This window comes from Athene cunicularia (assembly GCF_003259725.1).
Source record: "Athene cunicularia isolate RWA chromosome 1 unlocalized genomic scaffold, athCun1 chr1_part1, whole genome shotgun sequence".
Classification (NCBI taxonomy): Eukaryota; Metazoa; Chordata; class Aves; order Strigiformes; family Strigidae; genus Athene; species Athene cunicularia.
Window position 1 is genome coordinate 62,589,927 of NW_020799091.1, and position 16,978 is coordinate 62,606,904.

General features: G+C 37.3%; 1 protein-coding gene across 8 annotated transcripts in view; it reads left to right on the top strand.

The window, feature by feature from the left end:
- The window catches only part of ARHGEF7 (Rho guanine nucleotide exchange factor 7), a 95,999-nt gene that overhangs the window by 25,819 nt on the left and 53,202 nt on the right, over window positions 1-16,978 (top strand). For 3 of the 8 annotated variants that reach the window (XM_026862805.1, XM_026862885.1, XM_026863120.1), the window contains exons 3-5: window positions 389-519; window positions 3,117-3,318; window positions 11,931-12,019. In XM_026862805.1, coding sequence (XP_026718606.1) covers window positions 3,120-3,318; window positions 11,931-12,019 — 288 coding nt within the window. In that variant the 5' untranslated portion in view covers window positions 389-519; window positions 3,117-3,119. Of the gene's footprint in view, window positions 1-388; window positions 520-3,116; window positions 3,319-11,930; window positions 12,020-16,008; window positions 16,202-16,978 lie in introns of those variants that run through there. The other 5 variants (XM_026863037.1, XM_026862631.1, XM_026862545.1 and 2 more) reach the window with 4 other exon arrangements.

Below are 16,978 nucleotides of genomic sequence, written 5' to 3' on the forward strand. Positions count from 1 at the left end.
GGGGGGGGGGGGAGAAGAGCAAAGAAACAGATGTGACTGGCTTCACTTCAAGCAAGTTTTATACATTCAAAATTCCTGGCCACTAGCTGAAATGATGCTAGTTAATTACCTTTAAATAGACTGGTAGTGAGTAGGAATGGAGAAATACAACCCTAAACCGTCCTCTTCCTAAACAGCTCAAATGATTTTCCTGTCTGTGTGGGGAGGTAACTGCCAGTGTCTCAGGATTTCAGACTGATTATTACTATAATTTTTTAAATCTGGAATTATTGAGCAACTGCAGATGTGTCGAATCTGCTTTAAGCATGTGAATTTTACAGAGGTAAGGAAAAGTTACGTGCAGATTTCTCAAATTCTAATATTTACTTTTTTTCAACCCCTCCTACAGACATAGGGCTGGGCAGTGACTCTGTATGTGCACGTCCCTCATCTCATCGGATAAAATCTTTTGATTCTTTGGGATCCCAGTCTTTACACAGTAGAACTTCAAAACTCTTTCAGGGACAGTATCGAAGTTTGGTAAGTTCTAGAAGAAATGAAACATGCTGCGGTGTGATTTTTTTTTTTTTAATTTTTTTTTTGTGTGTGTGTCTTTTGACAAGATTTATAAGTAAACAATAATGTGGCAAAGTAACTGTTTTCCTCTCACCTCTCTATTTCAAGCCTGTGACGTTCTATTTTTGCAGCTTTTCTTATGATGTTCCAAAATACATGAAGCTTTCTGTGAACTTCTAATTATTTTTTCCTCAACACTCCATGTTATCTACATATACAGTAAATTCCTGGATTTATTTCTTACTTTTCAGAATAAGGAGTTGCTTTTCCAAAGGCAAAAATCTTGTTTTCTCCATGTCCCTGAGTCTAGGGATGGTAATTTGAAGAGTATTCAAACCTCATCAGAGGTGGTACTTTCAGTGTTGACAGCACTGTTAGTTATTCCTGGTTTCTGTTATGTTTCAAGGTGAATCCTTTAACTACCCTTCAGGTAACTGAGTGGTATGGGCAGTTGTTTTACCATACAGCTGAAATCAGGATGGAGTACTGTATTGAAACTAACAGTGATGAAAAGTGCTTTTAGTGACTGAAAAGTTTGCAAGGAGGGTTCAGATCCCTACTGTAAACTGCTTTTTCCATGCTTGAAGGAGGCTGTTTTGAAGTGTGTGATGATTGCTGTGTGAAACTTCAAACACAGTTCTCTGCTTAAGCTTTCTTAGGTGTGGTTTGATGTGCTTTCTCTGGTAGCAAAGCCCATGCAAGTTCTTGCCCTAGGCCACTAATTCCAGCTCCCTCTCTGCTGTTCACCACCCACTCAGTTTTGCTGATAGAATTGTTTGTGGGACTAGCTGTTAGCTGGATCACTGACGTAATCAGTTTTAAGTATTTCTATCGTTCTGGTGTTCTGAGCAGCTCTGCAAAAAGTTGCAGAGGGGAAGATAAATTCGAGAAGGAGTGAAAGAGAGCTAGTGGCCAAACATGGGAAATTCTTAGTTTGGTTTTGCTGCTGTAGATGATCAGTTTGGAGCTGTTCTCACCAAATTTGTTACTCTGTTTCCTCTACCAGAGAGCCATCCTGGCAGAGTAAAGGGACTGTAGTTGATGTCGCTATGCAGTGTTGCTGCTTATTTTATGTTTTTTTACCATTTACTAAGGCAAAACTTTTTCTCTTGTTGAGCAGTTATAAGAGGATGAAAGCACATGATTTACAAGCAGAGCACTAAGGCAGAGGCACTTGTTTGAAAATATGCCAAGCTAATTGTTGAACACTGTGACTTATAGTATCTTGGGGCTTTCTGCATGTTTTCAAAGTTGTATTTGCTGTCATTTTCCTACAGTTTCTCAGCCACTAGAAGTCTGATTGTTAAATTGAGTTGTGATACAGTAACATGATTGCTGTGGATATAAATTAAGATGACGTTATAAGATCCCAGTGACATGATGCAGTGCATCATTTAATCATCTCAACTATATAGACAGCATGTAGGTGAAATTCTGCTACCTGGATAGCTAACTAGGATTGCTTACACAGTCATTTTCTCACTAGGTTAGCCGTTTAGTTATACAGGTATTAATCCTTACTTATGATAGAGACAAATGTGATTTATAGTCCTGTTCTTTCAGTTCCAGTGCAGATTTTATTTGGATTATTTGTATTCAGTAGGATTATTTTAAGTTGTCTAAGTATTTAGCTTTTTTTAGCATAAACGTTTGTCCTAACTCTTACAAAATGCTTGAATGACACAGATATTAAAAACTGACATCCAAGTACAAAGTGCTGAATTTGAACGTCATTAATTTGAAAGATTTAGAAGTAGCTATTAACATTTTGTTATGATAGTGATAATCTGCCTTCATATCTGTGATAGAGGATGAGCATATATATATATATGCGCATATATACATATATATATGCGCATATATATATACACACACGTATATATGTATATGGACATATATATGGACAGCTGCAAGTCTGACACTCTGCAAACTTGCAGCTTTGCCAACCTTGAGGCAGATGATTTGTGAGTACTTATTTGAGGCAAATTGCATAACTATTTCACAGGTTTTGTGGAAGAACTGGGAAGCCATGGAGTCTTGCACATTCAGGTGTGGAACCTTCCAACCTGATCTGTTACAGGAAAAACAAAATTTAAACTGAAAACTCTTTAGATCCAGAATTAAATTAAAACCAACTCAGTTCTGCCCTACTCCCAGCTCAGAAAGTTTTAGAAAGAAATCCCTCTCTAATGTAAAGCTATTGTTTCTTTGTAGTTGTCAAAAGCAGTTTCAATTTATACTATATGTAGAAAAGAGAGTTTGATTTGGCGGGGGGGGGAGTAAAATTTATTCTCATTTTAGCGCTGTTACCCCATTCTGATTTGAAGGGGCTGTAATAAGACAGTATACGTATGGACTGAAACAAATCCATAGATTAAAAATGACAGAAATACTGGAAATGGCAAATCATCTCTTACAAATGCTTAGAGTAAAAATGTGTGGGGACTGTTGTGTATGAAGTAGAGGCTGTTTCCGTTTTATGGATACTTCTGTTTTGTTCATGGAATAATTGTTTAAATCTCTAATATAATCTTTTTGTTCCTTGTATTTTCACTTACTAGGACATGACAGATAACAGCAACCATCAGTTGGTGGTGAGAGCAAAATTTAATTTTCAACAGACAAATGAAGATGAACTTTCTTTTTCAAAAGGAGATATTATTCATGTTACAAGAGTGGAAGAAGGAGGCTGGTGGGAAGGAACTCTAAATGGGAAGACAGGGTGGTTTCCAAGTAACTACGTACGAGAAATAAAATCAAATGGTGAGTTTTGAAGAAGAGCATATCTGTACAAATACTTGCTCTGGGTAGAGGTTGATCATTAACAATTGTAATGCTTATTATTTAAGCTTGACTGTATCTACTGAACTTCATTCACAGCAATCAGTAATGCTCAGGATTTAATTTGGGTTTAAATAGTGAGAGATTTCCTGCAAATTTCTTCATAAAACAACAAAACCAAAACCCAAACCAAAATAACCACTCCAAAACCAACCAAAAAACTACACCAAAAAAAAATAAATCTCTAAACATGTGCTATTATTTAGAAGCAAACAACCACAGGAAAAATCCACAATTCTGCTGAAATCTACTGAAAGTTAGAGACAGTTTTTGAAAGGTAATGTACTTATGATTTTTCTTGTTTTTCATTGGTCATGTACCTTCAACTTTTCTTTATACAGACTTCATTCTTCCACTGAAGCTTTATTTTGAACTTCATACAGTGAAAGTGCCTTCTGTAAATATCATCTTCATGACTGAATATCAAAACTAACATTGCTTTTTAATCCACTAGGATCCTGTCATAGGTGACATCTCTTTTGTTTCTTTCCTTGGACTCTTCCCTGTCTCTGCTTTCTTCCAGAGTTTAAGGATAAACCTGGTAGGATAAAACTACCCAGGGACACTCTGAGAGGCTTTACCACTATTTCCCTTGTTCCAGCTCCAATGAAAACACACATATTTTTGGCCATGCTAAAATTATCAGCATGACTTTTCTTTTTTTTAGGCAGCTGTACAGATGTTCAATTGCAGAGTGAAGTTGTAAGGGTAAAACTCCATTTTTAAATTTATTCTTTCTCTTCCAGTTTTATCCTGTATTCCTTGATTTTCTGACTACAGTCTGTTTTTGTAGAATGGTAGAGTCTTAGATCTGTAACTTCATTGTCATTTTCGACTAGACCCTCTTAGTCGCGATATAAGACTTAGCTTTAATGTTCTTCAGAGATGTCTCAGATGCGACTTATCCTGAGAAACGTTTCCTGAAGCTTGTACTTTCTTGTCTGTAGTGTTGTAGCAGTCTCTTTCCGCCATGATGACTCCCTTGTCCCAGTGTTACTCATTTAAAACATTACTGCAGACCTCTTCTTTGGATTTCATCACTTCTGATCTCTTTTGACTCCTGAGATGAACCTGTGTCAGCATTTAGGTTCCAGAATGGAAGTAGCTTTTAACAGTGAACTGAAACTTGAGCCAGCAACTGAAATTAAAGTTGTTCATGTTTTTTTAACAGTACTTCAGTTGGGTGTTGTAGTTAGTTCTAAATATGAAAGCCAACAAGCTGTGGGGCTGAGGTTAGTACTGAGTGCAGTTTGATTCTTGCTAGTCCTTGCAACCCTGTCTGATTCCTGGGGGCTGAGATGAACTGCTTCCAGTCCCTGGTTTGACTTTCACTTCTCACCACCAGAACAGTTTTATGCTAAACTCTTCTTTTCCTTCTGCTGTATAGCCATGTTCCCTGTGGTACAAGGGCTTGCTCACAGTTTCTGCAAGACTTCTTTCATTCCCGAAGCGCTCTCTCATATACTCAGTTGCTTCTATGGAAGGGAATATGTGCCTGTGCTTTTCTCTTTCTCAGGAAGTTGAGTTCTTTCTTTTTTTTTCCGTGCATTTACTGACTGTTACAAAGTTGGAATGACTGACCTGCAACTATCTAGCATTCTCTGTTCTCCTCCTTTTTAAAGATAATTACTGTATTTGGCCTTTTCCAGTACTCTATGGAACTTCACTTGTCCTCTGTGATTTCAAACATGGATGTAGCTAGGTTTTTTTAATGCCAAATCAGCACAGCAGGTACTGTTTATAAAAAGACTAGTTTTAACCTGCTTTTATGCCCTTGTAGGTACGTGTTTGAATTGTCTGAAGTTGACCTTTTTATAATGAGGATGGGGAGGTGGTAGAAGGAAGTATGACATTATAAGACTGTCTTGATGTCTGTTAACTCTTATCTATTGAGTTGCAGATCAGCTTTCCCTCTTGATACATGTGTGCTATGGAATGTTTTGTTGCTACTACCCTTATGCCCATGTTGTATTTCAACTAACGACTTTATTTAGTTACTTTTGCTTCTTTTTGTGTGTTTGAGATCACTGTAGTATTTGTGATATTTGATCATGATTTGGTCAATTTGCATCTCCTTTTCCTGTTCGTCCTTTGAGATACCTCTAATTTTTAAAGGACTTGCCATTCTTCTGAGCCTTTTCTTTCCACTTACATTGTCACTACTGGGAATCCTTTTTTACCATTTTTTGAGTTTACCGAGTTCTTCTTACTTTGAAGTTCATTGTTCTCATTTTGCTGTTCACTCTTTTTTCTTGGTTGCTTCCATTAAATTTGTTATGAACATATCTTTGTGGGTATTGTTGAAGGTGCTAGAGAGAGGGCTTGTCTGTAATTCTCCTCCCTTCTGTATCAAAGCACATGGCCACTGCATCCTGGGGTTGAACTTCCTTTCTTCTGCTGTCCTTGTTGAAACAAGAATATAGTGCTACTTACCACAAAGTTCTGAAGTTACATAAATTGCTTTGGTGAGTGTTCATGAGAAATTTTATCTAGGTTATATGTATGGGTTGACACTCTGTTGCTCTTGTGTGCCCCTGCTCTTTTTTGCTAGTCTTCATTAGACTAGTTGACATTTCTTGAGTTGATAGTCTTTCACTGTCCATTTTTCTTTGTTTCCTGGCAACTATATGTACCTCACTTCAAGATTTTCCTAATTCAGAAATATTTTAAGTGCCTCCATGCTTCAAGCATGAGATTGAAATACAAAAGTGCTTTTATTTCTGATGTGTTTTAAAATGAATTAGTAGAACTTACTGTCTTGCAAGCTGAGATTCTAAATGCATTTTCTGTCAGCATTACAATGAATTAATTTTAAAAAGATCAGGATGGGATTGTTGAAATACTTTCTCTTGATTAAGCTCTCTTTATGAACAACATGTTCATCCTGGACATCTAATTGGTTTTCAAAATACTCTGTAAAATGTTCTGGCATCTTTCTCCTCTCAAATGTAGCGAAAATACTGCAGGTAGTTAGAAATTTTGTACAGGCAACACTGTTATTTTTGATGATACTGTTTTGGAGAGCTTCTGGGAAATGGTGACTTTGATTAAATAAATTCCTTCAGTGTGCTAGAACCTGATTTAGGCAAACAGGGTATCAGAAGAAAGGAAAGAAGTTCTTTATGGGCGTGTGTTTTTGTTTTAATTCTCACAAAATTCATAGGTATTAGATGTTTACATAAATGGATTTAGTGTTCTAAATGAAAATCCTCTAATGTCAGATAACTGTATATTTGTAATCTTAGCTTGTACAGTTGCTCTGAAGCTAGATATTCAAGGAAAGGAAGAAAGAACTACTTAGTTAGAACTGCCTTTACCCACATTGCTTTCTTAAAGATCTTAGAGGAAAAGTAAACTACATCTATTGGACAAGCAGAGCATGTTACATAATGAGATATCTCAGAGTAGCTAAAACATTGCAAAGCTGTGTCTATGTTTACTACATTGTAACTTATTTGCTTAGCTATGCCAGAATGATTAGTGTTAGTACAGAATGCTAATACATGTATGAGGCAAGTTATGAATGGATGTGGGACAGATGCTGAGATTGAGCAAAACACAGCATTTAGTTTTCTTAGGCTGGATAATGACTCTGTATTTTGGGGGCAATAAATTTGGTTGAGATGAAAAGTGGGGTTTATTTTGCTTTTGAGTGTGTGTTTATTTTTTTCCTCCCCCACACAAGGAGAAAAGGAGGATTTGTTTGAAACTGTGATACTTATGAACAAATTTTAAAACAGAATTAAAAATGAAGTAGTAGTTTCTTTTCAGGTATGTGCCTACACTGTAAGAATGAAAAGATGGTCCGTATCTCTCCCTCCCTCCCTGCCTGCATGCTTTCATTTTCTTTTTTAAACCCTGTATCATCTTGCCTTTTATTTTTTAATTTTCTTTGATCACAAGTTGGGAAGTATGTACAAACAAGAGGACTTCATTTTCATCCTGCTGTACTGTTACACATGACAGAGGGTAAAAGATTTATACTGTGTAAACTTGTTAAATATTTGGCAGTGTGCCCTTTTTGTTTTTTTTTCTTACATAAAACAGAGCAGGGAGGGGTGAAGGTGTAGGTGGAGTCTTGTCTCTTACACTGCTGCTTCTGTCTCGCATAGTAGAGAGATTTGGAGACTTAGTTTTGAGAGCTGTGATGAAAAGAATAATGGTTAGCCAGAATGGGATGTGCTTGCTTAGCTACTGTCAGATGTTAATCAGATTTTTTTAAAAAAATCACGTGGTCGCTTTTATCGGTGTAATCCATTTAAATGGCATGAGATGACACAGAAGAAAATATAGCTTTGAAAAATTACATTTGATATGTCACAAAATTTATTGTTCACGGAAATTAATATGTCATTACTGTCCTAGCCTCTCCTCTTCCATTATGCTTTCTTGGTAGTTATGTTAATGTTTGGCCCAGTGAAAATTACTGCTAGGGAAGAAGTGTTGGTAGGATCCACACTGCAGAGTGGAGAATGTTGCAGCAATGCCTGAGCCAGCCTGAGAACTGGGAGTAAATTTAGATGTGCCCTCCTGGTGTTGGACTTGAACCGATTAGTCTAGAGAGACAGAGCTTGCTTGTAGCACTTCACTCATAGGGACCACATCACTTTCAGTGTCCTAGTTGGCACATCTTTCCTCCTGTATTGTAGGATGAAATAGCCCATCAGATCTTTGCATCTAGAGTATGCACCATAGCCTAGTAATGGCAGAAACACCGGTGATGTTTTTGTAGCAGTAGGGTTGAAATTTTGAAAATTAGCAAAGTATGTCCTGAAGGAATGCTTTGTGGAGTAGTGTGAAGTAGACTGTTGCATGAAAATGAATGTGGCAAAGTTGGAGACATGATGGAAGAGAGAGGGAAGAGAATGTGAGAATGACAAGTAATTTGAAGGCAAGTAAAAGAAATACTTGCATGTAAATGAAAATAGAATGAAACAAAACATTGGGAGGGATTGGGTAAATTGTCCTTTTACAGTAACTTAGAAAGGTAGGTGTTTGTAAAGGATAACTTGAAAAATGAAGAGTTCCATACTACTTAAGGAAAGGTTACAGAAGCAACTGCTCAAAGTTGTTTTGGTTCTGCTGAGAATAAATTTTTGCTGGAAGAATAATGTTAAGAAGTTTGTGCCAATCTTACTCTCCACCTAAAGATGATCTGTTAAGTGAATTCTATCTGGTTTATCACTAGCCACTGGACACTTGAAAGCATTATCAAGTGTAGGTGAGCACAGTTGAATGTAACGCTTGGATCAGGAAAGAAACTGATAGTGGTAACTTACCTCTTGGTTTCAGTCGTCAGCTGGATATGGTCTCTTCCAGCACTTGAGCAGATGCTTGTTTGTTTTGGGTTTGATAGGATGCTGTGCATGTTTTTGTTGTGGTTTCAGTGTTTATGCAATGGATTCATTGTGACTGGGAGAAAAGTAGGGGAGAAGGAAGAAATCTTCTGTATTGGAAAACTTGTTGTCTGGCTCAAGGTTTCACTCTTCCAGTGCTTTGAGAAACAGAGCTCATGTGTTGGAGTGGGCAAGGTGCCAGGGTGTGCTAATGATTTGGAAACCTATGGACCTGTAAGAGCTGTGTATGTTAGCAGTATGCTGAATGGGGGTTACACCTGCTTGAAATGTTTAATGAAATTTGCCATGTATTTGTAAAAGTACTCTGACGTTCTACCATGAAGGATGATAAATAACATCTTTGCTTATGCTGGGAAAATGGTTTCTTATGTGCAAGATCAGGATTTTCTTCTGTGTAATACATTGTGCAATACGCTAATTTCAACAAGACTCTTTCTTATTCCTCCTTATGAAGCAACGGAGTGCTTGGAGGCAGAATACCAGACGTGATAGAAAGCTGGACTGATCTGCTCTGTCTAATTCTGTGTTTCTACAATAGAAATGGCCTTTGCATTTTAAAAACTGAATGTTGATTCTGGCTGTTCAGCAAAATTATTTGAATGTGTGATTTTTAATTTTGTGTGTGTCCTGTTTTTAAATCTGAATTTGATTGTGTGTCACTGGATAACTGAATCAACTGGACAGCTGGTAATATAAATGACTCTATAGATTTCAGAAAAAAAATCTCCCACTTTCTTCAGCAGCTTAGGAGAAGAAAAAGGGGAAGAGATGTGTTTTCGTGTCCTTTAACATAACAAAGTAACTGGAAGAAGAGACAGATTTCTATGATTAGCTAACTTTCTGCCAATTAACAAGGGTCAGACATCTGTATTATGATAAAATTTAGTGACAAGTATTTACCCTTTTCCTTAAATAACTTTTGTTTCTCCTTTCATGGTTTTTGGCACACAATTAATAAAGCTTTAGGTGTTCAGCAAACCTCAACTTTACTAAATTGTAGGATAAGTCAAGAGCTTCTACAGAGAATGAAAGCAAATTACCAAGTTTGTGTAAACTACATCAATTTAATCATTTGATACAAATAAATAAATTGTAATTGTTCCATAAATGAGTCGCATTATATATGAATATATAAATGAGTAGTTGTACATACGATAGGACTTCAGGTGCTTCTTTCACACTGAGAGTTTGATGACAAATCTGCTTGGGTTTGTGGTTTTGTTCTAAGGGGATGGGAGGAGTCCTGTCACTTTGAATTACTTGGCTGTATAGCATAGTGTGTACGTACTGCGGGGCTGGTGGTTGAGAGCATCAGTTTTCCCAGCTGAATAACTGCTGGGGCTAACCATTTTTGTGCTGTGGGCTTATAGCTGACTTGGCAGGGGGTGGGTGGGGGATATTAACCAAAAGGATTTTACTGTCATCTCTGACCATGGTAAGGAGAAATGTTTTTGCCCATGTTTGGCAGTTTTAGGACTGTGTTTTATTTTTAGATTAGCTTCTTTGAGGGGAGTTCCAGTGCAATGTGGAGAAAATCCTCTTAAAGGTAATACCACTGATGTGCTCTTGGGGCCTGAGCTGTTCCTTACAGACTCTCTTAGCTAAAGCCTCAGGTCCCACCAGCCTGCTGGGTTCTCCTGGCACAGGAGATGAAAAGGTGTCCTCCATCTATAGTCAGCTCATCTGAGATTGCAGCATCTATGAGGCTTCAGTTGGGCAGCCTGAAGAACTAAATTACCCAGGTTATGGTCCAGCAGAGGCTGGTACCACGTGGGCTGTTCTGCTTAGGGTGCTGTTTCCCTGGTCAGCTTTACTGTCCATGGGAATTTCCCATAGCTGCCCTTAGCTTGGCTGACTGGGCTTCTCCTGGAAAGACTGGCCTGTATTTGAGACTTGCATAATTTATTCTTAGTGGCCTGAGGTGTCAGGTAAACTAGAATTAAATTATTCATGTGTCCATTAAAATGTGTTTGAAACAGGAGCTTGCTTTTAAAATAAAGGTGAAACTTTCAGTAGGTATGTCTTGATGACGCTTTTTTAATGTTTTGGGGTGGGAGTTTTTTTGACAATTTGCCATTTTATTGTTTGGATACAAATTACTTGTGCTTAGTTGAAATTTGCATATTAGACAAGCCTGCTTATTTTTAAATAAAAAAACAACACCAGAAAAACCCCAGCCATAATGTCCTGATAAATACAGTCTCCCAAGCATTCTCAGTTGTGTGCAAAGTCAAGTGAGAGAGGTCAAAAGGAGATGATGAAAACCTTACTTGCTGTTTCTCCAGCCTGCAGCATGATGTACTTTTTATTTTCTCTCCCCTCCTCTTTGCTCCCCTGTGATTGAGTTAGCGGAATGGTAGAGGTGGGAGGGGAGGCTTTAGGTGTGTGTTTTCTGTGCCCCTCTGTTCTGGGAGTCAGCACTCAGATCACTTTCAGGACTGTTGTTCTGATCTTGCAGACTTATGTTGTCCTTTCAGGAAGAGCATGCATCACTGAGGGGTAAATTCCCTATGGGATTATAGGAAGATTTGCATTTAATTGTTATGATGTACTCTGTTATCTAGTGCATAAGCATTTTTATTTTTTGCTTCATTAACAGTAAAAGATAATTTGTTTTAAAAGATGATTTTCTGGGATAGTCATCTGGTAAGTCACTTCACTACTTGTATAGTGTTTTGATTCTCTGTTTCAACCAGACTGAGTGTAGTGTCCCACCTCTGGTATGTTCAGCCTTTAATTGTTCACTTGCTATTACCGAGTTTATTAAATTGATATTAAAACTTATTATTACTTCTATTTGAAAGTGTGTGTACTGTTTGGAAATGTCTTGCTGTTTTTCTGGGGTTTTGGGTTTTTTTTTAAATTGCAGTCTGTGATAACGTTTTGTTTTTAAACAATAATTCCAGAAAAGATAATTTTATTAACTGACTTTCTGGTTCCACGAAAAAGAATCTGAACTTTTCTACTTGCTTTCATTGAGGCTAGAGTTTCATTCATTATGAACATATGAACCATTTTGATTCTTTACCAATAAATTTAAGCACAAGTACGTACGTTTCTCACTGAAGCACTATTTTCATTTTATCTTATGATAAATATTTCAAAGCAGTTTGTTTGACCTCTAGTGTTGAGCTATAAAATTGCATCCCATTGACCCAAAAATATCTTACATTTCAGAAAAACCGGTCTCCCCCAAATCAGGTACATTGAAGAGTCCACCTAAAGGCTTTGATACATCTGCAATTAACAAAAGCTATTACAATGTGGTGAGTGATCCCTCTTCCTCTGTGTGAGCTGTTATATACAGTAGAATGTCATTTAAATGCTCTTATCTGTACCAAATATTTGGCGGTTTGTCAGAGCATTAGTACCAAAACTAGATAGAGGTTTTAGTGAATTCTCATGTAAACAAGATCATTATTAGTTTAATAGAATATTACACAGAGATTCTTAAGCATGGTGCAAAATTAGAGTCTACAATAAGTGAACAATGGGAATTTATGTAATGTTATGCTCATTTTATTTGCTTTGCTAGATGTTATTTTCCCTTTTCTTCCTTATCCCCCAAATATGAGATCAGTCTTCCCCAATTTCTATGAATTAATAAAAATCTGCAGTGTTAAACTGTTTAAGAATATTTTTGTCCCTTTTGTTGAACAAGAGCTTGAACATGTTGAAAGAATTTGCCTCCTTTGTCTTCAAGCTTATAAATCAAGCCAATTAACTTCAGGAACCTCTCCCATACACTGATGGATAGATTTCACAGCAAAAGGGGTGTAGCCAGAGTCAGCCTTTAACGCACCCCCAGGAATTCTTAACCTAGGACTCAGACCTCTTTAGTAGATGCATGTTAGAAACATACCAAACTGTGTCTTTAAACGTGTTGTTGTAACCATTTTGAGAATCCTTTATTTACTAACGGTAGATGCATTGGGAAGTGAAAAGCATCTTACTGTTTTTGTTAACCACTGCTCCCTGCTGGTGTAAAACCAAAACACAAGGTTTCTTTCCCTTTTCTCTGAAGCAGCTGTCATTGTTTTTCATTCTATTTGTCAGTTGTTAGCAGGGATCATAAAGCGTTGTTTTATGCTTTTATCTTTTGTGGTTGTGGCATGAATAATGCCAACCACCTGGAAGGACAGAACAGTTTTGCATATAATCCCCTAATTTAAAACAATAAAACAGTGTCCTGCTCTTCTCCCTGGCTTGCCTGGTGCCTATCGCTAGCTGTAATTCCATGGTAAAGGGAGGGCTACAGTCCTTTGGCTATTGTGACAGCAGGTGTGGTATACAGTGGAAAGTACCTGTGCAGGTACACCTTCCTTCAAACTGCAGGAAGTAATGATTTTACTGCGGTACATCAGCGACAAAATACAAGATAATTCCTCTTTATTTTTGTTTTTAACTGTATCTCCTTATAGTCTTTTTTTTTTTTTTTTCAAAGTTGCTGTAGTGTGTAGTAGCAAATATGTCTTCTCTATTGTTGTTTTGATGTTAAAACTGACAGTACAAGTCAACTGAAGTGAATGCAGCACAGAGGATTTAGCTCCTTCACCAGGCAGAAGACTGCTCTTAAGCTTAATCTATCTCTATGTTGAGTTTTTAATTAAAATAAATTGGCAGGTTTTCTGAATACCAGTCATTTAGATTTGGGGGTTTTCTCTTTGGGCTTTTGGTGTGTGTTTTTTTTTTTATTTTTTAAAGTTGGTGATAAATACTTGCCTTATATTTGATCTTACTATTTCCCTGATTTTAATATGATGAAAAATAAGACTTGAAGCTGTTTAATTTGGGCTTAACTAAAACTCCAGTTTGACTTTGTCCAAAATGGATTAAATCTTATGGTTTTATATTTTACTTGTAAGACCATTTTGGGGGGTGATAGTGTATGTCAGTGAAAATAATAGAAAGTAAATGTGTGAATTTGCCTAAAATCATAGTTAAAGTGGCTAAGTTATAAAAGGCTATACTATTTTGAAAACCTTTGGCTTGTGTGCCTTTTATAATTGTTCCATGGATAACCTATTATCATAATCATGGAGACTCAAACTACTATATACTTGGGGAACCAGATAGCCATAGCTCTCTTTTAAAGTAGTTTAGTTTAAAAAACAAAACAAAACAAAACAAAACAAAAAAAACCACAAAGTGAAGCTAGTGACCATCATACCTACTTTTGGAATTAGGTAGCGTTTCATCTTGCTCAGGTGTACCTTTCTTGCACTAAACTGATGTAATAAGATTCCCACTGTTTTAACTGGTAATTATTTATTAACTGTTGATGACATATTGTAGGGTGGGGTGGGGGGCAGAAATGACCAGTTCATAATAATACATACAGTAAATTAGAGCATTGGCCCTAGAGTGCTATTGCTAAACCTCTCTGCATTGAACTAGATAATTGGCTTGTTTTCACATTTTTCCATGGTGTGGCAAGTACCCCCCCCCCTTTTTTTTTTTTAAGCTCACCATTTTATTCTTTTTTGTTTAGAGAATGAGAGGCTATGCTGTAGTGTGCATTTTGTTTCAGAGAAGTAAGACTTTACTGCTGTGCCTAAACCATAAATTAGAGATGCTGGCATCTAGATTTTCTTGACAAATACTAAGTGCATCTGATGGCAATATAACTATAAAATAATTATTTTTAATAATTTTTAGTAATTATTTTATATGTAATGATTTTTACATGTAGGTAAGACAAACAGCAAACCCATTCACTGAAGTGAAAACAGTTGAACCTGTGAGTTGTTTTTGTTGTGTCTTAATACGTAAGCTGAAGATGTGGGATTTCCCTGTGCTAGAAGTCTTATCAGTTTGTACTGATAACAAAATTGAGCCTATGCTAAGGTAAAAGCAGAACAGCTCCAAATAAACCTTTGGCAACTGACAGCTAAAAGGATGTAGCTTCAGTTAAAGAGTAAGCATTAAAATCTGCGTTAAAGGCTCTCTTGGCAACTGGGCGTGTCTTGAGGCTGGTACTCTGGGGCTGCTTGCTATTTTTAAGTTGTGGCTATCTTCCACCTTATGGGTGTGTGCTAAGACCCTGTATACTGCGTGATTATTTATTGCTGTTTTTCCTAGGGAAGGATTTGTGCGGGTGCAGGCAGCACCTGTGGGTACTTTGTTGGACTGAGGGCAAAATCAGAGGGAAGTTCAGAGGAAGTTCAGAAAGTAGTAGGAGAGGCTCTGCTAATCTCCCATTCTGGGAGAAGGGCTGGGATAGGCTAAGGGAAAGGTGCTTAATATAAAGAGGCAACTGCTTTCCTCTGTTCTTCACCCCCTTATAAACATGCTCTTTATTTTTATGGATTCACAGAGCTCCATGTGAAATTTGCAATGCAAATCACATACGTTCTAGTCTCAGTGTACTTTATTAGCTGCACCTTGCACTAGGTGTTGCTGAGAAGACAGAGCACATTTGATTTATGCTTACATTTTGCCTGTCTTAGGAATGCCGTTTAGTAGAGAATGACTATGTGGTCTTGTCCTCCATAAAATAGTACAAATACACAGCAGTCTGTAATATGAACCAGACTTGTGATCAAACACCAGGCATTCTTCATGTAGAAGTAATTTAGTAACCTGTTACTGAAGAAGTGAGCGTGTTATTCCCTGAAGACAGTGCAGGCATTACTCGAAATTTGAGATTTGAGATCCCTTGAGAATTTAAAACTTTGTGTCAAAAATAAAATTATCTCCACTTACAGGACAATTGCCTTAAGGTTAAGTAGCTGTTCTAAAAGCAGGTAAATGGGTAACTTTCTCCATATTACGAGTGTTTGAAAGGTGATGGAAAATAAGCACTCCTTTTGAGGCCATACTTTTGAATCTGGGTCAAGAGTTTGTGTTTACTGAAGCTCATAAAAAGTTTTCGAAGACCCTCGAGATATGGTATACTTGTGTGATACTTTACATTGCCCCTCTCAAGGACCTGTTTTAAGGGGTTCATCTGTCAGATTCTCATGATCCAGGAAAATTAGACATTGATCACGATTTTGCTGAAGTACGTGGTATTTCAGTTGAGTGCCATACTACTACCATAAAATGGGAATGTGCTACAGGATCATGCTCAAGCATAGCTGTGAAATCTGCCTTTTCTCCCTTTGATTTGGAAGGTAATCAGCTTCATGTAGGTCACTTAAAATCCATTTTTGGGTGGTAGTTTTTGCCTTAGGGAGATGGCTGGGGTTTTGTGCGACAGAATTGTTAACCATGCTTGAATTTTCCATGCCGTGTGATTGAGAGAGCTTGTGCTGTATGAGCTCAGTTGTCTGTGCCTGCCATTCATCAGTGTTACAGACTGCAAAAGCTGCCACTTCAATGCTGCTCTTTTGGTACCCAGTCTTATCTGTGCAAATGTTGTGGTGGAGTTGTAGAAACAAGGTCTTCAAGGTCTCATGGGGTCTTGCAGCAGCCAGAACGCGCAGAAAGCAGGAAAGGGAAGAAAGGTGATTATTAGAGCATGCGGGTGAGATGTGGGTATGAGGAATGTAAGGGTGCTTTGGTGTCAAAATACTGAGTTGTAATACTGACTACTTACTGCTGCAAAGCCCAATCGAAGCATTTAATCCTCATGGCTTCTCAGGGAGGTAGGTAAGTCAAGCTGGAAGGCTGCAAGATTTCACAGAACTGGTGTCTTAGAGCTATGTAAGCAAGGTTATTCTTTTTAAAAGATACTCAAAGTAAAAGAAAGTTGTATGCAGTGTAAACTGTATTTGTTAAAAAAAAAAAAAATATTTTGGGACGCATTTAAAACTATGTGTATATCTAAAGTATTGTGTAACACTGTGAGCTACTAGAATAACAAAACACTATATGTGTATCTAGTATTCTGCATGCGTATTTCAAGCTTTTCAGACAGCCGTTTATATCAAAGAATGGAAATACTCCTCGAGAAAGTGGATCAGTGGTGCAGCCCTTCAAGATCTCTAGAAAATTTTCTGAATTTTATCTTTGAAGATCTTTTTATGCTGTTCAGTGCTTCACCAGGACACTGCGTTTTTGTCATTGGCTTTTAGTCTCCTTTTCCCTACTAATGGCTGTGTAATGACTTCGGGCTGGGAGATTTTTGTAGGAAAAGCCGTACTGAAAAAGATTGGCATACCTCATAGATGCTAAGTACTTTTATAAATTTATGTTTCAACAATTGACTTCATTTTATATATGTGTAAGAGAATATGGGGCTTAATTAGTGCTCTGATAAATGGAAATGTCTTCCCCCCCCC